At 37.9% G+C, this 27,809-nt stretch overlaps 4 protein-coding genes and 1 pseudogene across 4 annotated transcripts; 1 reads left to right on the forward strand and 4 right to left on the reverse strand.

Annotated features, from left to right (window-relative positions):
* Window positions 1–1,072: 1,072 nt before the first annotated feature.
* LOC110745719 (plastid developmental protein DAG) lies at window positions 1,073–4,016 on the reverse strand. Its single transcript, XM_021945844.2, has 4 exons — window positions 3,513–4,016; window positions 3,133–3,230; window positions 2,949–3,014; window positions 1,073–1,492 (listed from the first exon to the last, which is right to left on the reverse strand). The coding sequence occupies exons 1-4, from the start codon at window positions 3,947–3,949 to the stop codon at window positions 1,350–1,352; spliced, it is 744 nt and encodes a 247-aa protein (XP_021801536.2). The 5' UTR covers window positions 3,950–4,016; the 3' UTR covers window positions 1,073–1,349.
* A 2,339-nt stretch (window positions 4,017–6,355) lies between these two features.
* Window positions 6,356–7,539, reverse strand: LOC110745715 (thaumatin-like protein 1 pseudogene; annotated as a pseudogene).
* A 4,344-nt stretch (window positions 7,540–11,883) lies between these two features.
* CYN (cyanase) lies at window positions 11,884–14,209 on the reverse strand. The gene is made up of 5 exons (XM_021945861.2): window positions 13,888–14,209; window positions 13,320–13,391; window positions 12,996–13,104; window positions 12,278–12,342; window positions 11,884–12,134 (listed from the first exon to the last, which is right to left on the reverse strand). The coding sequence occupies exons 1-4, from the start codon at window positions 14,154–14,156 to the stop codon at window positions 12,301–12,303; spliced, it is 492 nt and encodes a 163-aa protein (XP_021801553.2). The 5' UTR covers window positions 14,157–14,209; the 3' UTR covers window positions 11,884–12,134; window positions 12,278–12,300.
* Window positions 14,210–18,592: 4,383 nt separating this feature from the next.
* LOC110745722 (protein NRT1/ PTR FAMILY 5.2-like) lies at window positions 18,593–22,413 on the forward strand. Its single transcript, XM_021945846.2, has 4 exons — window positions 18,593–18,845; window positions 19,815–20,032; window positions 20,597–21,162; window positions 21,253–22,413. The coding sequence occupies exons 1-4, from the start codon at window positions 18,725–18,727 to the stop codon at window positions 22,130–22,132; spliced, it is 1,785 nt and encodes a 594-aa protein (XP_021801538.1). The 5' UTR covers window positions 18,593–18,724; the 3' UTR covers window positions 22,133–22,413.
* Window positions 22,414–22,551: 138 nt separating this feature from the next.
* LOC110745720 (protein unc-13 homolog) lies at window positions 22,552–27,218 on the reverse strand. The gene is made up of 5 exons (XM_021945845.2): window positions 26,351–27,218; window positions 25,213–26,097; window positions 24,110–24,556; window positions 23,849–24,035; window positions 22,552–23,726 (listed from the first exon to the last, which is right to left on the reverse strand). Exons 1-5 carry the CDS (start codon window positions 26,945–26,947, stop codon window positions 22,747–22,749), a joined length of 3,096 nt encoding a protein of 1,031 aa, XP_021801537.1. The 5' UTR covers window positions 26,948–27,218; the 3' UTR covers window positions 22,552–22,746.
* Between the last annotated feature and the right edge of the window lie 591 nt (window positions 27,219–27,809).

A 27,809-nucleotide genomic window follows, 5' to 3' on the forward strand; every position in this document is an offset into this window, starting at 1 on the left:
TGTTATTTTGTTTATTATTAATAGGAATAATCTAAAATCATCAAAGGATTTCATAAATATTGGTCACCAAATCATCAAGTATCATAATTCACGATATATCTTATCCATTAGAAATAAATAAATGAGTCTAAAAGTAAATAGTTAATTAATAGACAAGATAATAGGATTTAACTTGACATCTAAAGCCAATGGGGTCTAGTCTAATGGCCTTAACTTGCAGACAAGAGGTTTCAGGTTTGAACCCCATGACATCTTAGTTGTGTATGTGTGAGAGAAATCCCGCTCCTCTTTAGTTTAGACTATCGTTTATACTCAAAAAAACTTGACATCTAAAATACTGAGATTTTATTATTTTGGGAACAAAGTCTATTTGTATAATTACTCTTTGGAGCCCAAATCCTTTTTATTTTTTTAAATGTTGGATAGTTGAACTCTTACCCTTGATATAGTTAAACTCTATTTGTATTATTGCTCATTTGTTTCTTGTTTTCTTAGGCAACAATTTACCTAAAATGAATCAAATTGAGTTACCTTGATGATGAAACCTCAAGAGTTAAAAGCTAAAGATTGTAGGAATGGATTGATTTTTTTTAATCAACTCAACGGGGAGGATTTGAATTTGTGACATTTTCAAACATGGAGGAGATACATTAAAATTAACTCGATTTTCTTTCAAGCGAGAGAGAATGCGAAAGGAATACAAAATGCGTTGTTGCTTTGTAAGAGCTTAGCGATTAGAGAGAAAATTGGGAGGTTTTAAAGTATGAAATGCTTAGCAAATATAGATAAATAGAGATATAATTGAAATTTCTTATGTCTATGCAATGTTTTCTTCATAAGACACTGCTTATAGACCGAGTATATTTAAAATCCCTTTTTAAGCGTATTTCAAACAAAACAATACAAACCCTTTTTTGCAACAAATAATTGAGTTCCATGCTCGGCAGAAACAAAATATGAATAACAGATGATTTTGTAAAAAGAAAATGCTTATCCCCAATCCCAAGAATTTCAAATTCATTCTACTTTGCAAATGCTTCTGTGAATAAGAAATATCGATTACAAAGACAACTGAAAAACTGGGCATGGGAGCACAATAATAATTTATACGGGGCCAAAGGGTCTCTAGAACACTAATATATAGTGTCAAATTGCATACATAAAACTGCTAAACTTGTTCAAGTTTTGGCATTGCTCAAAGCCATGAAGGTCCATAACAACTGAAGGGTTTGAGAACAGCAAATAATGATCATCCAATTTCGTAGTTACAACTCACAAGTTCAACTACCAAAGCAAACAACCTTTTTCTTCACCATAGATATATGTACATAGCTGGCCTTGCATTTATTTTACCGCACATTTTCCCTTCGGCGCACGTATCGGGTTCTGTCATTGTATCTTGGTCTGTCCTGAGCTCTCGAGGGCTGTGGCTCCACCCTCCTCTGCCTTTCAGGCGACCTTTGAACAATTTCTCCATTCACAAACAACTCAGCTGCATTAAATAAAGTTAACAATATTTAGTTACAAGAACAAGAAGCCTTTAGAAAATTCAAAGATAATTAAGACTAATAATAAATTTAAGAATAGACATAGTTTTAAAATAAAGGTGAACATGGAATGAAGTCACACTGTTTAGCAGTAAAAGAGAAACAATGCAACAATGCATATGGCACCAAATCAAACAATAATATATACTCATGACAATAATGCTTGTTGGTGAATCATTAAGAGTATATTGGCACCAAATTGAACAAGATTTACAAGTCAGAGATGATCATACTATCAAAATCACCATATGTATCCACTCCAATGATTCTGAAACTCCACAACACCCAAGAAGCAACAGAACAGGTTGGAGGGAATTATTATGAGTCCATTAGCATTCAAAGCTAGACATCACCAAAGGCTACTAGCATTGCCAAGATGGACTGGGATTTAAAAGAAAGAAAAATTATTGTTAAATCCAGCAAACTGTCAACTGTCAGCAAAGATGTCTTTCTAATGATAAAGGTCACCAAATGTATCAACTCCAATGATTCCAAAGCTCCATAACATACAAGAAGCAACAGAACAGGATGGAGGGAATTATTATGAGTCCATTAGCATTCAAAGCTAGACATCGCCAAAGGCTATTAGCATTGCCAAGATGGACTGGGAGTTAAAAGAAAGAAAACTTCTTGTTAAATCCAGAAAACTGTCAACTGTCAGCAAAAATATCTTTCTAATGATAAGGGTCACCAAATGTATCAACTCCAATGATTCCGAAACTCCACAACATAAAAGAAGCAACAGAACAGGATGGAGGGAGTTACTATGAGACCATTAGCATTCAAAGCTAGACATTGCCAACTGAAGGCTATTAGCTTTGCCAAGATGGACTGGGAAGAATGAAATATGTAAGTTAAACGAACAAACTGTTGGTATGGATGTCTTCTAATGTATGTTAAACCAAACAAACTGTAGACAAGAGTAAAAATTCCTAAAATATGTTTCGTCTCCCCAGATCTGCATCTCCATGAGGTATACAAAGCACACAACAGTTAAGAGAGACATTTGATGTAAGTCCATTAGCATTCAAAGCTAAATAATAACTCAAAGGCCTATTTAATTTCTCCAAGATGGACTGAGAATGATAAAAATAACTTTGAGAGAACCAGAATCAATCCCTTCGCACTATGGTTAACCCATTCTCACTGTGATGTTAAGTATCACACTGAGACAGATAAACAATGAATAAAATCTTCTAAAGCATAATAAGTATGCCATTTTATCAAATAGATGGATGAACAAAGGTGTAAAAAAACTCAAATTACTAAAACCTCAATACGGAAATCAAATTACTTCAAGAAACTTCTTTATTCAATTGTAAGTGCAAGAGGTTTTAAATAAGAGAACATGATATCTGAAGACGCATAAGTGGTTAACCATTAAATCCTCAAAAAACTTACCCCCATAGTCTTTATATTCGGGATCAACATATGAATCTGGAAGCACAAAAAGAACACCAGGAAGGCCTGAAAAGAATTAAAACAAAGAGATGTACACTCATGATCACATAAACACATATAAATAGTTTGTATAATCACTCAGAAACAGGTAGCTAAAACATCAATGCAATTTAAAAACACTGACCTTCAAGCTTATTCGAGGTCTCCTCGTCAATCTCACAACCAAAACCAAAATACCTCTCGCAGGACACATTGTAAATTTTCTTCTTCGCTTCTTCCTCGCTGTCACATCACAACAAGTAACAAAACAACAAAAGTTTAACGCATACAAACACCCACGATGCAAAGAAATAAAATAAATTAATTAAAATTCGCTTATTCAATTACAATTACAAACACATTTAATTATAGCTACGAACAAATAATTTTTTAAATAAAAAACTAAGAAATTCCAACAACAAATACACTACAAAAACATTTCAGATATATAAAAAAATCTTTTTTTTCCCGATTACGTTTCCATCATTTTCCTACTAATCAAACTCGAAATCAAAGAATCATTACCTCCCAAGGATTTTAGCCAGGGTCTGAACATAGCAATCGATCATCTGCTGCTTTGTAGCACCCTCACCTCCGGGCTTGTCCATGACTATGAGCCAGTGCTCGTAGTCGCATCCCGGGAAAAGCGGGGCCATTTCAGTGGGTGGACGGTCACTGAAGTTTGAACCGGAGTTAAGGGGCGAGTAAGAACCGCCGGAGCGGTTCACCCGGCAGCGGATCGGAGTGTACCGGGTGGTGGCGGTGGGTAATCGGACGGCATGCGAGAGCGGGGCGAGAGAGCGACGGCCGAGTATAAGAGATGGGACGGAGGGAGGTTGGGTGAGCTTAGATGTGGAGAAGAGACGTTTGGGTAAGAGGAGAGAGATTGTGGAGTGGCGAGAGGCGGTGGTGGTGGTTGCGGCGGCGGCCATGGCAATGGCTCGGACTAGGGTTTGAACCATTTTTAGGGGAATGGGACTGAGGGAGAGTGAGAGTGAGGAAATCAGATGAGGGTTTAGGGTGTCGAGGGATAAGGGTATGAGGAAGTATTTATCTCTGTTTTTAGGAATTTTGGGTTGGGCCACAATGGTTACTTTCTGGGCTTTGAATGATGAAGATCAAAGTAAGCCCATCTTCTGTTTCTCACTAGCCCATATATGAAAGGGTTTGATTCTCACTAGCCCATATATTTTTTCTTGAGTACAAAGTTAAGAGTAAGATTGACAGTCAAATCTTTCTAGTGGTATAAAGAGTAAAATTTTCTTGAAGATGGTATGTGTTTAATTTAGTAACAACGTGATTTTGTACTGCATATATAGGTTAGATCAGTTGGTCAAGGCAGTACTGAGTCCGTCCTCTTACATCCAAGTTTGAATCCCATTTTCCATTCAATTAGATTAATTCAAAGTAACATAGACTATCGCTTATACAAAAGAAATAAAAAACCGTGATTTTTAAGTATTTGGATTAACATCAAGAGACCCCCTCAAGATTTGGGGTCATTCTTAATATGGGTCACTGGGTTTTAATTTCATCATTTTACACCCCATAGTTTTCAAATTCGGCCAATTTACACTGTCCGTTAAGTTGATCGTTAGATTTTCTGTTAAATTGGTGACATGGCAATTGTGGTACCCACTTTGATGCTGATGTGTAAACAAAAATAATAAAAAATTCTTTAAAAATATTATTAAATTAGATTTTTTAAAACATAAAGGAAAAAAAATTCCCCACTTTCTCTCTCTCTCTCTCTCTCTCTCTCCTCCCATCTCCCTCCCTCTCTCTGCCCAGAACTTGAAAACCCTACCCACATCTCCGACCCATCTCCGACCACCTCCCCACCCAACCACCATTGAAGCCATACAAACCCCACCCACATTTCCGCCCCACCCCGACTCACTATCTCATTCTCTCCCCTTCTCCTCTTGTTATTTTCATAAATCCCCAAATTAGCCAAGCTCCCTTCTCTAATTCTCCATCTGTGGCCCCTCTCTGCCCCTCCAATTTAAGGTTTCTGATCTGATCCTCCCCCGGTGCACCGAGCTATCTCAGAAACCCTAATCCTCTCAGAAACAAAATTATCCCTGATCGTATTCTATTCTCACGCTAGGGTTTTATTCATCATTATAATTATCATTTCCGATTCTCTTGGTTACGTCAAACCCTAGCTATATATGTAGTGATGAAGCACATGAAGAGGAGAAGGAAGAAGAAGAGCTCGGTAGATCCGAAGCCAGTCGCCAAAGAAGACGAAGGCCAGAAGGTGATCCGAGCGCTTACAGAGGTCTTCTCCTTGGTTTCACTCGACGACGCCGTTTCTGCGTATCGCGAAGCCAACGATGACCGGAACAGAGCCGCAGAGATTTTGGAGCGAGCTGTGGCTGAAAGCTCCGAAGAGCCATTCAGGAGTTCCACAACAAGTGGCATTTCTAGATCGGATGCGGGTTTGAGTTGGGGCTCGAGCTTGAGTTTGGATTCGTCGAAAGGGTTCGAGTCAGGCTGTATTCAGAATTTGGTGAGCGAGAAGGGTTTTAGGGGTATGCAGAAGAGGGTTTTGGCGGCTGCGGGAATATGATATGTTGTATGCTGTTGCATGACCTGAAAGTTTGTTTTTGCAGGTCAGTGTGGGTATGATGTTGAAAAGGTACTAAGAGCATTGGGAGTCAGAGCTTATCATTTTTTTTTCTCTCTTCTAAGAGCTTGCATATGTCGGTATGAAGATGAGTTAGTTGTGGCTAGCGTGTATAGAGTTTGTATCATGTTTCACTGAGTGCTTAAGAAGGGGAGAGAATGAGATAGTGAGTCGGGGAGGGGCGGATATGTGGGTGGGGTTTTCAAGTTCTGGGCAGAGAGAGTGAGGGAGATAGGAGGAGAGAGAGAGAGAGAGAGAGAGAGAGTGGGGAATATATATATATTTTTCCTGTTTTTAAAAATCTAATTTAATAATATTTTTAAAGAATTTTTTATTTTTATTTTTCACACATCAGCATCAAAGTGGGTACCACAATTGCCACATCACCAATTTAACAGAAAATCTAATGATGAACTTGACGGACGGTGTAGATTGGGCGAATTTGAAAACTATAGGGTGTAAAATGATGAAAATAAAACCCGGGGACCCATATTAAGAATGACCCCAAACCTTGAGGGGGTCTCTTGATGTTAATCATAAGTATTTAATCGGCATGATACTCAGTAGGGAAGGGACATTGTGCTCTTTATTAGTATAACTCCTTTTGAGTAATTTTACATGATGACATAAATTTATACTACAATAAATAATAGTGAGCACGCATTTGGTATTAAGCAATGATATTGAACAATCACCACATTTGGTAACAAGAAATAAGAAATGATGTATTCGTCTACTAATTTTTATTTTGCAGTATCTTTCTACTAATTTTTATTGGATGGTACACCAAACACGTGGTGTACCTGGAACATTTAAAAATTTCTCCTACTGTAGGCACATTTAATTCTATCACGGACAAAAAGTGATCGCATAGTTAGGTCCACCAGTACATGTGAAAGTGCTAGTTTTATCATCAAAAGCATAACTATAAGCTTGAGGGCACTGGCTCTTGAATATCTTTGAATAATCGGTAGGAGGGCATGTATTAGGGCTCCCGAATGTGCCCGTGCAACAATAATCCGGCCGGTTGAAAGCCAAACATGCACTTTTGCATGCAATCACACCCCCAACTGACCCTTTTACGGCCAACTCTGCTGGGCAAACACTATTGACATTAGCTGGGCAGCTTGTGGTGCTGCATCCACCAGACCCTCCTAGTGGGGCTAATTCGAGAGGCACGTTGAAGCCGTCAACGAGACTAACATCGTAGAAATCTTGCCCTCCACTCGGGGCCAGAGTCAATTCTATCAACGATGCTGGTGGGATTGCACCAGCACCATTACATGCAACTTGACCAGAGCCGCAGTCTGCAGTGCCACAAATAAACTTTCCTGAGGCATCTGTGGAGCACTGGGTTCGACCCCAGAAGCGGCCGGACCATGGAGAAGGGACATCCAAAGACGAGGAGGCGCCGGATGCTAACTCGAATCCGGTTGAAGATAATTGTGCACCACTCCCAGTTAGGGCTCCTGGCCAAACTGTATAGGGGCAACGGTTTGTGAATGTGAATGTGGCTGAATTAGCCCCTGCATGTCATGGAAAATGAATAGGTTTTCAGTGATTCAATGGTAAACATGAAAAAAGAAAAATTAATTCTAAATCAGTACAAAATAAATCTTATTAAAATAGTATCATATATCAAAACATGTGTTCGAATCCTCAACTTAATCATCAAAATCGTACTGTTGGTATCAAGTATGAACTTAAATCATTTTCCTAACAAAAACCATAAATGCTTAAAAATAGGAAAATTTTCTTTATCTTGTACTAATGCCAACACAAATTAAATCCAAACACACAAAAATATTAATAGAGGATCCTAATTTCATACACAATAACATAAACAACAAAACCTAATGCTTTCTTGCCTGATAGGAAGACAGTGACCAAAAGAAGAGAGAGCAAAGTTTGAGATGCCATGGTTGAGTGGTCTGAAATATTGCTGCTTTGGATCTGATTTTGCCGATGCTTTGGGTGATTGAGAACCCAAGAGGTGGTGGGGGTTTAAATAAGGCTATAAGCCCTGAGAATTAGGTTTACTTAAAAGGAGAAAGAAAAATCTAAAAAAATGGAAAATAGTGCATGCATCAAAGCTGGCATGCTTGGCCATAAATTGGTTCATTGTATTTTATATTTCTAATGGATGTCATCTCCAGAAAAGGAAAATTACGTGGGCTTAGTTGGATTTATAAAGAAATGCATGAATTTCTTGATTTGTTTTGCTGATTAAGGATCCATTTGGGATTGCTTTTTTTGGCCAAAAATCTGCTTCATTTTAAAGTTAAGCAGTTTAAGGTATTTGGTAAAAATAAAATATCCGGATTATTTAAAAAGCAGTGACCTTTTGACAGCAACTTTTAAAAACAGACTCTGAATTGCTTTTCAAAGCTACTTTCAAAATAAGTAGAAATGAACCTTTAATGAATTTTTTTTAATTCCCAAAATACCATCATTCATTTTAAAAAATGACACTACCTCCACTACCACCAACTCCACCTTCATCACCACCACCACCTCCACTCCATCACCACCACTACCACCACATGATTAGTACATAACACTTTCAACATCATGTCTATTTTAATCATTATTCACAGTTACAACAATTTTATATTAAAATTTATCAAATTGTTTTGACACTGCTTTTAGTCATTATTTTGTACCGAACAATTTTATGTTAAAATATATTGTTTACCAAACATTGAGCTGCTTTACTTTACTTTACAACTAATTATTTTTTTTTGGTCTGAACCATGAGGTGGTCCTGGATGGGCCCCAACTATGGCTGGCACCTTTAAGCCTTAACCACAACCCAGACTAATCCCCACTCACACTGGGTCGGCCCATAAGGGGTAAAGTGTTGGCCAAAGTGGTGACTCCGTACGAGAGCAGGGATCGAACCCCTGACCTCTCTTAAGGAATGAGAGTGCCGAACCACTCACACCAACCACCTTGGTTTACAACTAATTATTTTCAAAGCACAGCATAAGCAACATTTTTAAGAGTGACAACAATCCCAAACTAGGCATAAATCCCTTACTTTGTGCTAATTACTGCCAAGTGTTACATAGGACCCCAACCTTATCTAAACTAAAAATTTTAGAAAAAAGGAAAGAAAAATAACCATTAATTACTGTTGATTATTTTTCCTGGGTGGATACACTATTCATATTGTTGTGAATCAACCTATAATGATCTTAGATATGCAAATCTGATATATCAATGACACAATTAAGGCACCGATGCTTTATAATCCTTTCTTCTTCTTTTTTTGACAGCTTGACAACACTAGTTTTTTTTTTTTTGGTATGAACCACGAGGTTGTCCTGGATGGGCCTCAACTATGGGTGACACCTTTAAGCCTTAACCACAACCCAGACTAATCCCCGCTCACACCGGGTCGGCCCGTAAGGGGTAAAGTGCTGGCCAAAGTGGTGACTCCATACGAGAGCGGGGATCGAACCCCTGATCTCTCTTAAGGAATGAGAGTGCCGAACCACTCACACCAACCACCTTGGTTAACCCTAGTATTTTTTTTAAATTAATGGAAATCGACTGAGTTTTGTATTTTGATTTGGGGGGGTGGGGGCGAAATCAGCCAAATTGAACAGTCAAATAGAACTAATCAACTGAGTTTTGTAGTTTGATTTGATTTGGTCTATATGGAAACTGCATAAATCGAACCAAATCACATGTGCTAATTTTTTTGTTTTGGCACTTGACATTTTCTTATTGATTATCAATATACTAGCCTCTCTGCATGCGCTTCCGCGCCTGTGAAAGGCTTTTTTTTTAAAAATTTTTTTTTTATTTATTTTAGAATTAAAAAAGATAATGGGTAGTTGTGTTCCATAAAAATAAGATTCATTATCTGAATTTTCTTTTAATTCTAATTTTTTTAATATGAAAAAGTTGATATTAAGTTTAATTAAATAAGGATAATATGGTAAATTCACACTTTTTCATATTTAAAAAAATTAAAATCAAAAGAAAAATAAGATAATTGATCATATTTTTATGGAACACAACTATCAATTATCTTTTTTAATTCTAAAATAAATTTTTTAAAAATAAAATAAAAAATGCCTCCCGCATGCGCGGAGAGGCTAGTTCCACACATCGTCATCAATTTGTAAAATATGTTAGTTTGCTATTTTGGTGGAATATTGAATGTTATTAGAGCAACTCCACTCATTTGCCCATTACCATGGCAACCACGCCGAGGGGGCTAGGGCAGCCACTATTCACTTGAATAGTGGTTGCCATGGCAAAAGGCAATTACTATTCATTTTTTATTTTTTTCACAAATTTTTTTACCTCAATAATTAATTTGGATAATATTTTTTTTTACCTCAATCATTAAGAATTACTACTAATAAAATAAAATACATGAATTACAACTACTTTAATACAAAACATGAAAAATACAAATAAATAAAAGGTATGCCAACTAATTTAATGGTTTTGATCATTTAACAAATCTGTGTTGCTAGGTCCATCGTCACATAAAAGTCTTCTTTTCATAACATCCCTTCGTTCTAGCTTCCAAAATTGTTTTGTTTCATGGGACATATGGCTTGTATCTATGGCCATGGTTTCCCGATCCTTCTTGTCAATGTGTTCTTTGTGCAAATACTCCCTTTCTTTTACATATTCTGCTCGAATTGCCATCTCGTTCTCTTGGTGTTTCAGGTCCATTTCAATTCTTATGGCGCTTTGCCTTGCAATTTCCTCCAAATTTTTTGATGTATTAGTGCTAGAATTACTCACTTTCTTCGCCTTCACAGCCTTTCGGCCAATGGGCCTTAGCTCTTTTTCAATGGGTGAGTCTTAACTCATAGGGGAATAGAAAGGTGAATCCGATGTCGTTGAATCATGGAGTGGCGTCTCATTTAACATAACGGGGGGACCTGTGGGAATAATTGTGAAGCATTTGCAATTTTTCACCACCTCCCAACATTCTTGATGGTTGAAAGATTTTTTGCCTTGCCAAGTTGCACCAAACCACATCCGTGCTTGCATAATCTAGTAACATAAAAAAAAAATTGGAAATGCAATTAACCTTACAAATATATTGGAAATGCAAGAAATATTAACAAAATATTGAAAATGCAAGAAACATTAAAATATATATATATATATATATATATTAGGACATTACACTTAATAAAACGAAAATTACAAAATATTTACCTCACTACTAAGATTTTCCCCGCTTCTATGGTTGTCCCTCACTTTTGCCAAGGTATCTCTCCATTTTCCCAACTCTTTATTGAGAATTTTCCACCTACTAGACAATGCCATTTCCGTACGAGTCGACCCTGGAACTCTTTCACAAAATTCGCCATGAATTTTTTTCCACATATGACAAAATTTCATCTCATTGCCTGACACGGGACAATGACTAATTTGGACCCAACACTCACACAAGAAAACATTTTCCATGGTGCTCCACGCCCCTCCGATTTTGATAGAAGAAGCCATAAAGATAAGAAATAAAAATACAATTTGAAAGAGAATAAAATGTTGAGTAAAGAGTGAATAATAGTAGAAGTAGAATAAAATGCATGAGGATTGGTGTTGAAAGTGAATAATAGTAGAAGTAGAATAAAATGTCCGCGATTTTTACTCGTTGGTGGCAAAAAAAATTTGAACAGCACACTGACGTCATCCTCCCCCTCAGGCTGCAGGTCAAGCGAGACTTGCCTTCGGGCCAGCCCGTCTTCGTGGGTCCCACATCCAACCTGGGAAAAAGTGGCCTGCTGAAACTGGGTTTTTCGCTTGGCCTCCCCCCAGCCCTGGGCTTGGGCTCCTTGGTGGAGTCGCTCTTAGGATGTTATAAGTTTAGAAATTGGAATGGTGAATGCAAACTTTATAAGTCCTCTTGAAATTGTTAAGATTGTTTTTTGAGCAACTGTTAAGTTGATGATTTTGGCTTCACAAGCTGACAAGAAGTAAGAAATATTTGATGTGATTGTTTCAACATTCAGGTATAAAGTTGTGGATGACCCCAAAAAAAAAAGAAAAAAAATGTAATGTTTCATTTCACTTGACTACTAGATTTGGAAAGTGTATAAATACAAGTTCTGTAAAAGTTTCATCCAAACCAGAGATCGTTTAGCCACTTGAATATATTGTGAACATTTCCTTCGTTATCGAAAACATCGTGTTCCTGTAAGTTTTATTGCTTATTCAATGTCAAAGCACCACACAAACAATTAAGATTTTGTTTAACAAAGCCGGACAGCACTAGGAACCATCAACTATAGGGAAATGCAAAAAGTTTATTAACCAAGGGGACAAAGTTTGTTATCTTCCTTGCAGCGTATGCGCTTCCGACTTTCTTACAACACCATACTATAAACTAAGATTTCATTTAACAAAGCCAGGAATCACTAGCAGCTACAGAGCAATACAAGGAGTTTATTGATGAAGGGGGCATAAGTTTACAACACCTGCCTGAGAATGAGGCAAATTATTTCCATTGCAGCCTTGACATATATGTGCTCCAACTTCTGTCCATAAAAAAATTGAAGATATGAAGCATAATTAAACAAAGGATCATGTCAACCGAATAAGATTTTGTTTAGAAAACAGCCAGGAAGCACCAACAACTATATGGAAATGCAAGGAGTTTACTGATAAAAGTTTACATCACCTGCTTAAGCATGAGGCTGTACATTATCGTTCCAAATGCAGCCTTGAAACCATGTGCTCTGACTTCTGTCAATGGAAATGAAATATTGTAAGCATAATTAAAGAAAAATATAGTAAAGGGTGTTAACTGAATATATTTTGTGGCTCAGACCGATTGACGTAAAGTATGCAGTATTTCTAAGGGCCAGGAGATATATAGGTAAATAATTCTCAGGTTCTTCAACTGTCAGCCTAGAATCTCAGTGACTCGGCCTAGAAAGTATACATGCATTTTACAAGCCAAAAATATAATAAACAATTTTAAACAGGCACAGCCTTGTCAGCAGGCCTTGAATTTTCCCAAATTGAACAAATGAAGAAGATTAGTATTATCATCTAATCATAGTCCTAGTTCTAAGGTTAATGCTTCACCATTTCTAACTTATCTGTCACCATATGAAAAAAAGAACAAGAAAAGAAAACCAATCTGTCACATGAGCAGAATATTTTGCCGACTGAGATGTGGCAAACTTGCACGCATTAGTTTGATGTTGCTCGTTGTTGCATCTCAAGATTAGAGCTGAGGATTTTCAACTTGGAAAAACTATAACAAAATTGAATTTCTAAGTCTGCTGCTGCGATAAATTACTAATTCACTACAATTTTAGGCTTAACTTTTTATTTTTCAATTTTAATTTTCTGCAAGTTACTATCAGAATAAGGCAGCAGTAGCAACTGACCTGCTCAGAATGAGGCAAATATTTCCCATCAAATACTAGGGCTACCCGGTCCTTGCCATCCACACCTTTAACTTTGTCGACTGAACAGTAGAAATCTATAGCTGACATACTATACGTAAAACAAGAATGATCAGTTAAGAAACAAACAACCAAAATAGATTTTTATAGCCAGGTATATTGGTTAAAACATGTCATATACAAATTTCACAACAGTTTTTGCAACAACCAGCTCAGCAAAGTTCATCAAAAACCAGTATGTCAAAAACTTTATTGTAATTCTATAGCATTTTGAATCAAGACACAAAGACACAAAATGAAACTTACATGCCATCACCAAATTCCTCGTTGATAATCTCCTTGATGCTTTCACCAAAATGCATAACTGCTTCATTCAACCTACAGAATTGAAAATCAGCAAATTGAAGGCATACCAACTAGAAGGATAATTCATAACTTCCAAGGAACAATATCAGTTTTGCACTGAATTTCAATATCATCATTGTTTCATATATTTTATCAATATTTTCATTATTACACATCTCTTACATCCCAATTGGATTCATGATACTGTGGGACTCAAACCATTTGAGACAGTCAGGAAAAGAAATGCTGGAAAAAAGTTGGGTTCCATAGTAATCTTCTTTTAGCCTCAATCACATCCAATTTAACACAAGAAAACAAGATCCACTTCACCATCAATATACCAATATGATAACCCATATCATCCATAGATACCTTCATCATAGTCTTTAAGTCTTAAATCAATGCTTACAAAAAATTAACAATATGGTCTATATATTATATATGTATAACCCAAATAAACCCATTTGATTATCAGAAGTTAGAACCTAAACTCATGAAAAATTAAAGGACACAATTTGAGATGACCCACCTGTAAATAGTGGGATCTTGGATCAAATTAGGGTCATAGGACCTCAAGGGTGGAATCATCATCTCCTTAATGAGCTCTTGGGGCAGGTCGGGCAGGGCAGCCTGCAACTTAGGGGCAGTTTCTGGCTTGAGCTGAGCTTGGCGCCTCCGAAGCTGAGCAACATACACGTTGGTGAGGCCTGTCTCCTTCGCTAGCTGACTGTAGGACTTGCCAGACTTGCGCTTCACAGACTGAAGCTGATGGGTTATGAATGCTTTGTTCTCTGCCATTTCAGTTTTTTCTCTGAGTCTCTCAGTCCCTGTGTGCTTTCATAGACACATACGCGCACGGTGTCACTGTAGGAGCTTTACAGATTTTTAAGAGGGAAGCCCAATGATATTGGGTTGGGTTGGGTTTCTTTGGATAAGTTTTGCTTTATATGATTTCTTTGGATTAACCTTTATATGATTTCTTTTTACTAACTCTTGAAAGAGGTTTTAAGTTCTTCTGTTTTTTTTTTTATTGAAAAGAAGTAAATTTCATTAACCGAAGTATTGGTTATAATAAGGTCATCAATAATACAATTCATTAGTCATACAGGGCCTTCTTCTAACCACTAATAATGACATTGTTCGTGTAAAGCAAAATGGACAATAGCATAAGCCACTTTGTTACACTGCTTAGGTCGAAATTGGACTTCCTTTAAAGAAAATTGCATGAGCAAGTCTCTCACATCATCCACGATGTTGCTGACAGTAGCCCAAATAAGCTTCCCTGAATTAATCATCATAACAGTCCCAGAAGAGTCAGTTTTTATGAGGAGAGGGAAAAACCCAGCACCTGCAGCAAATAAAACTCCTCTATAAATCGCTTGCAATTCTGCCGATAGAATGGAAACCCCGTGAGGGCTTTGCATGGCTAGGGCACCCATAAAAACTCCAGAATCATTTCGAACAAAGAGGTTTTAAGTTCGAATTCTCTTTTTCCTTAATAATTTTTTTTGGTTGCGATTCTACCAATTCCAATAGTGTTAAGCAAGTTTAAGTGAGAACAGTATTAGGTAAGCGTTCTCTTGTAAAGTCCTCCGAGAAGAACAAAAAAAATTGCCAAGCTTTGCTTTAATAATGAAAAAGTGGAATTATTATGTTTCATCTCAAGTAAATTCCATTCATTGAAAATGCATCATGTAATCAATCAACATCCAGAAAAAAAAAATTCAATAAATTGAATAAAATTCGAATGTCCGAAGAAAAAAAAAAGCTAAGTTTTTTGTTTAAAAACTTTCCTAAAAACTTTTTTATTTAGGGTTCAAAAAGTCATTGTAAGTGAAACATATTAGCAAATTAGCAAGAAGATTATTCAAGATTCGAGCAATAACATACTAGGAATGGCCACACATATTTTAATTGCCTCTTTTAGCCAGGTGACTTTCTCTAGGATTACCTTGCAAAAGAAGGAACAAATTTACTTCCTTTATAACGGGAACCTAGATTATCAAATCATATGTGCACCTTCTTAACAACCAAAAAGCTACGCTCTTAATCACTCTCTCGTTGTGTCTTTGAGTGGTTGGAACTTGGCTGGGCTATATCGATGGCTGTCATTAAGGCCACAATGGTTCTTTTCTTCTTGATTGGACTTGTTTTTTCTAAAGATTGTGTACCTCCAGAGTCGTCTGCAAAGAATCTCCCTACTTCTGTCGTTGACATGCCTCATGGTGAGTTCTTTTTCTGAACCTCGTTGTACAAAAGATTTTCTTTTTGTTACTTCAATGCTTTTGAGAGATTGAGAATTAACGCATAAATGTATACATATATATTGTTCCAGTACTTAACCATATAGCCTCGTTTGATGGCTTGGCCTAAACTCGATTGGAATCGAGTATGAGTCGTCTCACTCCTTTAGATGAGAATTCTACACTTGATTGGATTGTTGTCTAATTAATACGTTCAATCTAGGCATTTATAAGTTTACCAAACATCGGCCATGACATTAGTCCAACTAAATTAAAAATAGTCCAGCCACAGAGGTCTATATATATGCATAAACTACTTCCTAGCTACATGATTACTATGTGCTTTATTTTTGGCTAGCTTCTAATTGATCCTTAAAAAATATCCGGCATAATGATTTATATATTAAGTTCAACTGATTTCTATGTACTTTCTTTCATATGATATCAAATTATATGAACACTGAATAATATTCCTGACTTCAAAGTGATTAATTATATTAACGTACGGTTTAAACATGTGCAGATCTACATCCATGCAGCCCCACAGATCATCGCATAATGCAAGAAACTGAGCAAGATTTTATGTCAAGCACCCCTTCCCCTGACACTTCTGGTGCTCCAAAAATAGGATCTATGGAAAAAAATGTTCTTCTCATCGTTGCCATTTTTCTTCTTCTAACAGTTGCTGGTCCTTTTATTGCTTTGGTCATGCTTGGCATTATTCCATTCTTGTTATATATGGCGACACGATGACCATGCCGGGTGAGGAAATAGCGAGCTGTAGGCTTAAGATGATCTGTTTTGTATATCATCCTGTTTTCTTCCTTTGTTAATTAACCATATCTTATTGAAATTGTTCACTTCAAAAGTGTTTTTTTTCTTTCTTATTAAGAGAGAGGGTGATTCGAACACGATAAACTTCTTTCAACACGAGTGACATATTTAGCGAAGTTGATATGTCACTAGATCAAGAGCTAGTTGGCATGATTGCAAAGTCGCTTAAAGTTATTAGCAAACTAACAAAAGCTATTAAAATTGTTATATTATAATGATTTACCCACTCCAATTTTATCCACTTACACTCCTTTTTTTAGTTATAAAATGGAGTGTAAGTGAATAAAATTGGAGTGGGGAAATCACCACTCTTATGAATATCGCATCTAATTTTTTCTCCATATATAATTAATCGATTACCAAAGGCTCAGACATCACTTATGCACATCTAATTAATACTAGAGGGACAAAAATAAGGATTCGGATCCTCTGGTATGATTTTCTCTGCCATGATTTGCTTGATTTTTATTCTCCACATGTCACCTCATTAAAATTTAATATAAATGACTTGACACATCATCCTTAAAATAAAAACTCAATTTACTGCTAAATGATAATGTGTCAAGTTTAAATCCCTTAGATTAAATTTTAATGAAATGGCATGTGGAGAACGAAAGTCAAGCAGATCATGTCCAGAAATAAATCCCAAACTACAATATCATTTATCCAATTTATTGGATTATATAGATATATACTGATCCTCCATTAGATTCTTGTCTGCACTCGTTGAAGATTCTATTGAGTTTTTAGTAATTAAAATATCACTATATATAATATTATCTGTTGCATTATTTGATTATATCTAGAATTTATATTTTTAAGTCTCTATTTGAATGATTATATAATTAAACATAGATCACGAAAACCATTCATCTTGATCATGACCCAAGTCGACAAAATTACGTACTTAGATATTTTGGCATTGTATATTGTTGGCCCTACTTGACAAACTACTACTGCCAAACAACGTTAATTTACTATGCATATGGACTAGGAAACTTCTAATCAACTAGCGTTTGATTTATTCCCATGGTATAGAGTGTAATCTAAGATAGATTCCTTATTTAAGAAAAGACGTAACCATATATAACTCTTGGCACTTTTTCACAATATATCATAATTCAACTTAAACCGTCTATTATGTGTGTCCTTTTCAAGGATCGTCTCCTTGTAGAGTATCGTGAGGTTTGAAGATATGTGTTTACATATTTTGGGGAAAAAAAATTTATATTTCTATTTAAATCGGTGCACTAGATGCGAGGTTATATTTCATGAGTTATTGACTTAGTGAGGTTTGATAAGAGTTTAAATTAGGTTATATGTACCTTGCAGCTCAAAATCTTGTGAATTAAGAAAAATTATTTTGAAGCCAATTAAAGCATATTTATTTCCTTTTGCGTGAACCGTTGCTTGATAGTCAAGTCGAACCTTGGTGATGAGTAGAGACGACCCTATATAGGTGCTTTCATCAGACACATTCTCTAACCTTAATCTCATCATAAAGAGAGAACTGAAATATTTTCTAAGAGAGAGAGCAGAACCCTTAAGCCGTTCGTGTCTTGTTGCTTGTGTTGCTACTGATGCTGCTGTCGTTGAATGAGTTCAGTGGTTGTGTATTCCAGAAAATGGTGTCAGGTATGTTTATCTGTATTTTAGTTTCGTGTGAAAGATCATGGACGCAAATAGAATCTAACCCAAAAAAAAAAAAGACCTTGCTGAGAGCTAAGATTTTTGGGGTAGACATTGCAGAAAAAGGAAGAAGAAGAAAAAAAAAAGAAAAAATTACTAGAGGATGTTAAGTTTCTTGTTAATCCAATTAGGGCATTTTATTTCTTTTTTAAGGATGATTTATGAATTTTAAATTCTTAAAATTAAATTTTGATGAGATGGCGTGTGGATAACAAAAGTCAAATAAATTATAGCAGAAAAGTCAAAGCAGATGATCAAAAAAGTAAGAAGGGTATAATAAGATTTTTATATATATATAACAATTGACAGGAGAGAGTGTCTTTTTAACAATATAAACAATAAAAAAGTCAATCATAACTTTTAACTCTTGTATGGATAACGAAATTTGAAGTCCCCATTATTGAAGCAACATATTATAAAGCAAACTCATTTTTAAAAAAAGAAAAAATACGTTTGTATATGTTTGTACAGAAATACGTTTGCCGAATAAAAAAGCATTCAGTCGAGGTCTATAAAAAGGTTATTGGCTTTGGCAAGTGAAGTGGGAAGACCAAGTTCAATAAATTACAGAGAGCTAACTAGAGCTGCACAAACAAAGGCATGGCAGCTGAAGAAGGGCAAAGGGTCGATCAGTACACACAAGATGGGACTGTGGATCTTAAAGGAAACCCTGTCCTTCGATCCAAGAGAGGTGGATGGACTGCTTGCTCCTTTGTTGTTGGTACGTATCTCTCTCTCTCTCTCTCTCTCTCTCTCTCTCTCTCAGTTTATTGTTCTGGGAAGTTGTTAATTTGGGCAGATTATAATTGGTCTGATTTCTGAGCCAAGCAACTCTTTTGTGATGAGAAGTTTTATTGGTTCTGTGTCTGAAAATTTGCATGAAGAAGATATTAAGAAGTCAGTGGATGATGAAATTGCATGAACTTTCACTGATTTGCTTAATTAATATATATTATTTTGCGTTAATTGTGATTGGTTGACTGATCTGGCTCATGAATGAATGAGGGTGTATATACCCACTCTCCCAACCCACACCACACCTATCTCACTACCTACTTAGAGCATCCACAATTTATTTCCCCATTGCTCCCACACCACACTATCTCACTACCTAACCCAACACATATAGTTGGCTGGCTAACATTGCTTGCATTTACACTGCTATACTCTCTCTCTCTCTCTCTCTCTCTCTCTCTCTCTCTCTCTCTCTCTCCTAAGCACACAAAAACAAACAAATAGCATTGTACCAGCTTCGCATGATGAAACAGATTCACATTTCTATATTTGCACTTGTTCTTTTTGTCCCTTTGGGGTTCTTGAAAAAGTGTAGACTAACCTTACTACAAGTTAAACCTACAATTGTTTAAAATGAAATCTGTAAGTAATCAATCTTAGTAATATTGCTTTGATTATTTTAAGAAAATAATATATTTCAAAAAACAAAAAAGCAATTGTTGCTTTAGATATTTATTTTGTCTCTGGCTTTCATCGATCAATTTAAAAGTAACACAGAAGAAATCAATCATTTGTAGATAACTTTAAAAGTATAGTACACCGAAAACTTGAGAGATGTTAGTGTAAATGCATGCAATTTCTTCCCCCTAGTTGATTTTCTATGTCCACATACTTGAACTTTAAATGCATGCAATTTCTTCCCCCAAGTTGATTTTCTTTGACTTGTACATTGCAGTGTATGAGGTGTTTGAACGCATGGCATATTATGGAATATCGTCGAATTTGATTGTGTATTTGACCAACAAGCTTCACCAAGGGACTGTGACTTCTGCGAATAATGTGACCAATTGGGTTGGCACCATTTGGATCACTCCTATTTTGGGAGCATATGTGGCCGATGCTCATTTGGGTCGTTATTGGACATTTCTCATTGCTTCCATTATCTATCTATCCGTAAGTCGTTCAAACCACTCATGCATGCACTTGTGACTGGTCTAAGTCAACATATTTGCTTTCACCGTCCATTTCTACCCACCATTTCAAACGCAAATGTGTCGTTATTCGATTACAAAAAGACAAGCACGTAGTCTAATTGGACTAATTATATTTCATAAGAGAATATAATTATTGAAACCTCAATAATAGGAACACATCGCTGTCATCTAGACTCTGTCTGATGTCACAACTAGGCGACTACTTTGAATTTTTCTGGCCGGCGCCGGTCATATGTATAGTTTAGGTATACGTCTTTTTCTACATCATTGTCTACGTCTATACATTTTCGTATTTTTCTCTTGAGTCAACTATATAAGACCACATTAATCAACCCAATCATGTGGTGTGGATATGGTCCAAAACATTTTAGTCTAAGCTAGGGGCATGATGATGTCAAGATTGGGTTGAGAAAAATACAAGAAGGACAAATTAATTAATTAATTATTTGATGGGGCTTAATTAATTATCTAATCTCATCATTTGTTTGTTTGTTTGTTTTTTTTATTTATAATTAATTTGCAGGGAATGTCTGTATTAACCCTAGCAGTTTCACTTCCTTCTTTGAAACCACCTCCCTGCCGAGATCCCCATGTCGAAAACTGCAAGAAGGCCTCCCCATTACATCTAGCTGTGTTCTATGGTGCCCTCTACACTCTTGCCATTGGAACAGGTGGAACAAAACCCAACATATCAACCATTGGAGCAGACCAGTTTGATGATTTTGATCCAAAAGAGAAAAACCATAAGCTCTCCTTCTTCAACTGGTGGATGTTCAGCATCTTCTTTGGCACACTCTTTGCCAACACAGTTCTTGTCTACATACAAGACAATGTTGGCTGGGCCTTGGGCTATGGCCTTCCAACTCTTGGCCTTCTTATATCTGTTATAATCTTCTTGGCTGGCACACCATTTTACAGGCACAAGGTGCCTACTGGCAGCCCCTTCACAAGGATGGCTAAGGTCATAGTTGCTGCAGTGAGGAAATGGACTGTGACTCTGCCTAGTGACCCTAAGGAGCTCCATGAGCTTAACTTGGAGGATTATACAAAGACAGGAAAATTCAGAATTGATTCCACACCAACCTTAAGGTTTGTAAATATACATTCATTGACTTAGGCTTTTCTTTTCTTTTTAGGTAACTCTGTTCTGAAGATTTGGTGATGTGTATATTCATTCAGGTTCCTCAACAAAGCTGCTGTGAAAACAGGCTCAAACCGTCCATGGAAGCTATGCTCAGTAACCCAAATAGAGGAGACCAAGCAAATGATACGAATGGTCCCAATCTTGGTAGCCACATTTGTACCAAGCACTATGGTGGCACAAATAAATACCTTGTTTGTAAAGCAAGGCACCACCCTTGATCGAGCCATCGGGAGCTTCAAAATCCCCCCTGCAAGTTTATCTGGATTTGTGACCCTCTCCATGCTTGTCAGCGTCGTGCTCTATGACCGGTTCTTCGTCAAGATCATGCAAAAGTTGACAAAAAATCCTAGAGGAATCACTCTCCTTCAAAGAATGGCAATTGGAATGCTTTTCCACATTATTATTATGGTCGTTGCATCTCTAACTGAGAGGTATAGGCTTAATCTTGCAAAGGAACATGGCGTAGTCGAAAATGGAGGACAAGTTCCCATAACCATATTTATTTTACTTCCCCAATTTGTGCTCATGGGAACAGCTGATGCTTTTCTAGAGGTTGCCAAGATTGAGTTCTTCTATGACCAGGCACCTGAAAGTATGAAGAGTCTTGGGACTTCTTATGCCATGACCACTTTGGGGATGGGAAACTTTCTTAGCAGCTTCCTTCTTTCAACAGTTTCTCACATCACCAAGAAGCATGGTCACAAAGGATGGATTCTGAACAACCTAAATGCTTCTCATCTTGACTACTACTATGCATTTTTCACCGTACTAAACGTCTTGAACTTCATTTTCTTCTTGGTTATGACTAAGATGTATGTGTACAAGGCTGAAATTTCGGATTCGATAAAAGTACTCACAGAAGAATTGAGGGTGACAACCTACAAGCCGTCTGACAAAGAAGAATCCGAGACATAGCTAAAATAAGCAACCTGTGCCGCAGAAATTGAAGATGAAACTGAAATTGTTGACAGTCCCCAGCTCTATTTGTTAAAAAGGCCTTTAACAGAGCTTCTAGATCGGAATGGTGGATCATGGAGTGTGTAAGGGAGGGGGGAAAATATAAAGCTGTGAATGCTTGCTAGTATTTGCCTGTAAGTTCATCATTAGAAGTTAAAATATATAGTACTTCCAGTTCTCAAATGAAGGATGTGTTCATGAATATCTTAGAATATTTGAATAAAAACAATTTCTTGAAACTCTTGTCAATAACTTTAATAATGGTGGTAGGACAAATATATTCAGAGTTCAATTTGTTTTGTAAACTTGGATGAAGGATAAGAAAAATGACCTTCACAAACTCCATTTGCCCAATGCCTACAAATAATGATAACGAATTTGTACAATCATCTCTCAATCCCCAGCAATATATTGGTTTAGCATTAAAAGTTCAGGAAATTTGGATACAATGTGCCCCCTCACATTTCCCTCAAATTTTCTTTTTGGTCACACTGCTGGAAGTTAATACGTACTAGAATGCACCAAGGATACAAACACACTGATTTCAAAATGTACATGAAAATTCATCCTCATCACCTCCTCTTTGCTAGCTGGAATGTCCTCTTTAAGAATTGGTTTGCTGCTTTGTCATTCCTGTGGCACAAAACCCTCAATATTGTGTTTGGATCTGACCTGTTCCATCTTCCTGTTGTTGGAGGCATGGGCAGCCTTTGCCCTGAACCCGCAACTCCAATCCCACTTGTTTCGCAAGTCACAATGCTGAAATCTTCCATGAGTTGTTCAGTACATTGCCCCATCAATTCTATCACCCCTTCCGTTGTCTCCCCTTCGTGTTCCACCACATCCTTGGCTATCAACCCTTCTCCACAAGTGCAAAAAACCCGTTTTAAGCTGTCGAAGTCTTCCTCAATCATCTCATGGTCAGTTCGGTAAAACACCCGGGAGCTTCCTCCAGCAACCAAAACCATAAGGAACGCTTCAAAAGAGGCCCTCATTACTTCTTTTATCGCCAAGGCCTGAGCTCTGTCGGTGAGGATTGCACCCAAGAGAGTCAGGTTCTGCTTGAGAATCCGCAATGCAGGCTTAATTCGTGCATTGGCTACATCACCAAGGTAGAGGCTATCATAGAAGACAGAGTTTGAGTCAAGGAAGATCAAGCGGTAGGCAGCTACTTCTGAGACATGTTGGCATGCTGCTTGGATGGCTAAGTGGGCAAGTTCAAAGTAGGAAGAGGCATTGCCGTGATTCCTGCGGCTGTTGGAACAACGGCTACGGGGTGTTGAAGGAACTATTTTAGGGGAGAGGGAGAGGTTTTTGTCAAGAGAATGAAGGTGGGAAAGAAGATAGTGCAAGGTGTTGAGGCGGATGTAGAGGCGTTGCGTTCCTCTGCTTGTTGATGGGCGAGGATTGTTACCATCATTTATTCCATTTGGGTGACAATCTTCTGCTCCAATACTACATGGGCTAGCTTTTTTCCACAGTTTGAGGAACTTCGAGTCCCGGTTACATCTTGTTAGAGGAGGAAGCGTGGGGATATAACTTTGTTTTGAACCTGAGATAGAAAGACTTTGATTAACTCAAAAGCTTCCAAGAATCTTAAACTCCTACCAAAATATACTTTGACATAAAAAATATGGATATTAAGAAACATGTCATGTATCTCCATGATCTTACCACATGAAGCAACAAATGTGGTATAGTCCTTGAAAAGATGTTCCAACCCATTAGCAAGATCATGAACTATATTTTCGGTAATTCCTATTGGAATTTCAAAGAAGTCCTCCACTGTTTCCTTGGCCAATTTCATTAGCTCCTCAGCTGATTGTGCATATGGCTCCGATTTGGACTTCGGATTCCATGTCTGCAACACAGATAACTTGTTCAAGTAAGTCAATTTTAATAAGATTTGATTGTAAAGCAAAGCTTAAAACTTACCTCGCTTTCTTTTGCTCTGTTAACACACTCTTTCCCCGCTTTCAATCTCTCATTAATCCATCTTTTCAAGAGGTTCATAATGATTGAATCCACTTCATATGGAACCATCTCTCTCACAATTGCTTTGCCACCATCTTCACATTCAGCAGAGTCCTCAACCACCATTTGGAGCAGAACCTTTTCCAGCTTTCCTGCCCTCTGCAATATCTCAACTGTCTCAGATGTAAGTGTGGAGACCCCATTTAAGTATTGCTTTAGTACAGCTCCATAGCAATTGTGCAGTGTCACGGCTGCGACCCCAGCTGCAGTTATGTGCCACCTCTTCAGTATGGGACTGAAGCTCTCCCTCTCTTTCAAGGCTAAATCCTCTGTCTCTTTGGCCAGATTAAGCAATGCTTCAGTCACGACGTCCTCTGCCACTTCAGTGACATTCCCGGCTTCCATAATCTGTTGTAAGGCACAAAAAAGGGAAGATTAGAAGCAAATCACACTTATTTACAACACTATGTATAATGGGAAATGTCTCTTGTCACACTAGCATGCTATCTCACCAAATTGTGAATCACAACGGTTGATTAAGTGAAGTCACATTAGAATATGCAATTTTAATTAACAGTCTGACAACATAACTGTTAAATTTAATGAACACTTGTCTTGAAGAATTTAGAAGAATCTAGAAAAAAGTAGAAACCTCAAGAAATATCCACCAACTTTGACAAAGTCAAGCTTTAAGATATAATTGTTGAAGACATTTTAGAAAAGTCATAATAAAAATCTTGTAAACTAGTGGCTATGAGAAGAAAGCCAAGTCCACCGACTTGGATAATAGCGGCAGCCTATATCTATAAATAGGTGTTGCCTCTTGTATAAGTGAGCTAGAAAGAAGAGGTCAATAAGCCAGAAAATAGGAAAAAGGCCAATAAGCCTAGTAAACAGTTTCTAGTTGTTGAAAGCCAAGAAGCCTAGTCCTCTATAAAGCCTTGTACCCATCTATTGTTGAATAAATAAAATCACTTTGTTGTTCACCCTAAAAACCCAACAACATATCAAAAACTAGTTAACATTACTCAAAATATAGTAGTAATTAAGGAGCACATAAATACCTTTGCAAAAGCGCTTTTCATGGAAGATCGAATGTAGTAATCCACACGATCACCGGAGTTGTCCACCACCTTAATATCACCTTTCACTCCTCCTCCCCTTTCTGTGATTGTAACATCTTCACCCAAGATCTTGGAAGAAGACAAGGCCAAAGGGAGAAGGTTCTCAATTTGGCCAACTGTTCCCCTCTGGAAATAATCATGGTAGCTCAACAATTTCTTTTCTGCCCACCCCTGCATAGAGCTCAACACCGAAGACAAGATCTTCACATACAAAGCCTCCCTATCAGGCCTCTTGGCATTGTTCGCAACTTCAGCCAACATGGCATGTGCAGCACACAAAAGGTCAGGCTCAATCTGCGCGGTTGAGACATATTGCTGAAACAAAACCCATGTAAAGCACACGTTGTGTATAGGCCTAGTGATCCCCAATGTCGACCATGTCTTCTTCATGAGCTCGAGGAGCTCATCGACTTCATCGAGTACTAATGTCTCGTCTCTGATATCGAAGATTGAATAGAGAAGAGAAATATAGATGTGGATGTTGAGGGGGTAGCCATCAGCCCAATGACAAACATCTGTTGGAGTTCCATTGGAGCTGCGCCATGATAAGGAGACAACAGAGTTGCAAAGGGTTCTCATGGTGTCTGAGTTCTTTCCAGTGTCTATGGCTTTGGTGTCAACCGTTCTTATGATCTCTCTAAGACGCATGGCGAATGTGTTGGACTTGTCTAGTGGGATTGAAGGGTGGAGAAGGAGGCCGGCTTCGAGGATCTTGAGTTGCCGCTTTTGCCAGAAATGGTACTCGTGGGGGTCGTTAAATTCGGAGGGCTTTAGGTGCCGAAGGAGCTCGAGTGGGAGGATTATGGTCTCTGCTCGCCTACCCATCTGCTCATTAAGACGATGAGTAAAATTATTTGTAGCATATTTACAAACAGGGAAGAAAAGAATCACAATTGTAACGAAACTGAGATTCACCATCTTCAATGTGCAATCAAGGCATTGTAAATTCCTACGATACATTTTATATCACTTTGTGTCTAAATTTTATATTTTATATTCATTAATTATCATGCAAACAAACGCACCTGACTCACACATTGCATGTTTATATACATAGAAAATAGAAATGAATACGTACTTGGCCTACGAGGGTCCTCATGAGCGTCTTCCGGAGCCGATTATCGCTACCTTCCGTGACCCTCATCTGCTGCCTCATGATCTCGGCCGACGTCATCGGCCGCCTCGGCCTCGACGGTGGCACTGTGAACGATATTCCGGGGGACCCACTACTATTCGATCCATTCGGAGAGGAGGGACTAGACCATCCACCATTTCCGGCGCCCGACACCATCCTCCTCGACGGCGACCGCTTGAGCATCTTCAGCCCAAGCGCCCGCTTCACCCGACTCGTCGGGGTCGTCACCACCCCATTGGGCTTCGACCCCGATCCGGACCCACCCCCATCGCCACCACCATTGTTGTTGCTAGTGCTATTATTGTTCTCGTGGTTAGAGTAGAAGACGAGGGCGGTTCGTCCCCCGAAGCCGGGGGCCGAACGACACGCGGTGAAAAAGATCTCGTACGCGGTCTCGCGTACGTCATCGCGGTCTATGCCCTCGAGCTTGCCAAAGGGCCAGATGAGGTCGGGGTCGGAGTCGTGGTAGTCGGGGCGGGGGGCGAGGAAGGAGCTGCATAGGGAGTCACGACGAGCGTGGTACTGGTGGCCTGGGCCCATGGCAGCTGCGGCGGCAGGCTACGAAAGGAGAGATGTAGCGGTCGGAGTCAGATATCCGGCGGGGGAGACAAAGCGGGCATTTCTCTCTTAAAAGAGGAGAAAAAAAAAATAAAAAGGAGAGAGGATTTGAGAGGTGTGCGTGTGTGTGAGATGATTTGGTTGGTGTTGTGTTCGATTGGTTATGATTTATGACAGCGGTTTTGTGCGAGGAAAGAGAAGCGAGAGCCAAATACAGGAGAGAACCAAAACGCTGTTGTGCGAAGAAAACGAGATGCAATGCGACATAGATAGCAAAGTCGCTTCCGAATATTTCTGCTCCTTCTTAATTATTATTATTACTCTCTTAATTATTTATTTAATTGTTTTTGTTTTTGCTAATCTTGGATTAGATTAATTAATATTCGTATTCATCAAACAAACAGATTGATCTTGTTGTTAGATTCTACTTACACTCCAGCTCATTTGGAGAATGATTTGATTTAGCTTCACACGTACTTGCCTTGGTGTACCAGAAAATTGTTGGTTTCCCTACATTATTATCCACTAATCTCTGTTTGGTAATTAAGAGCAGTTTTTTAACTGTAATTTGTCTTTCTTTTCTGTTTATGTTTATGCGCTCTACTTGCCACGAAGGCTTGACGTAGTGGCTCTATCTACACCTCATGTTTGCTATTTCTCTGTTTGGGGAATTTTGCACTACATCATTGTAACACTGTTCTGCAGTGTTACCCATCCACCCACTTATGTTATAAAATCAACTCATATTATAATGGCTTATTTAGCTACATGCCCTCTGTGCTTTGCAACTTGTCTCAGATTACCACCCGGGTTTTAAAACGTCTCAAAGTACCCCCCAACCTTT

This window comes from Prunus avium, chromosome 1 (assembly GCF_965620075.1).
Source record: "Prunus avium chromosome 1, drPruAviu1.hap1.1, whole genome shotgun sequence".
NCBI lineage: Eukaryota > Viridiplantae > Streptophyta > Magnoliopsida > Rosales > Rosaceae > Prunus > Prunus avium.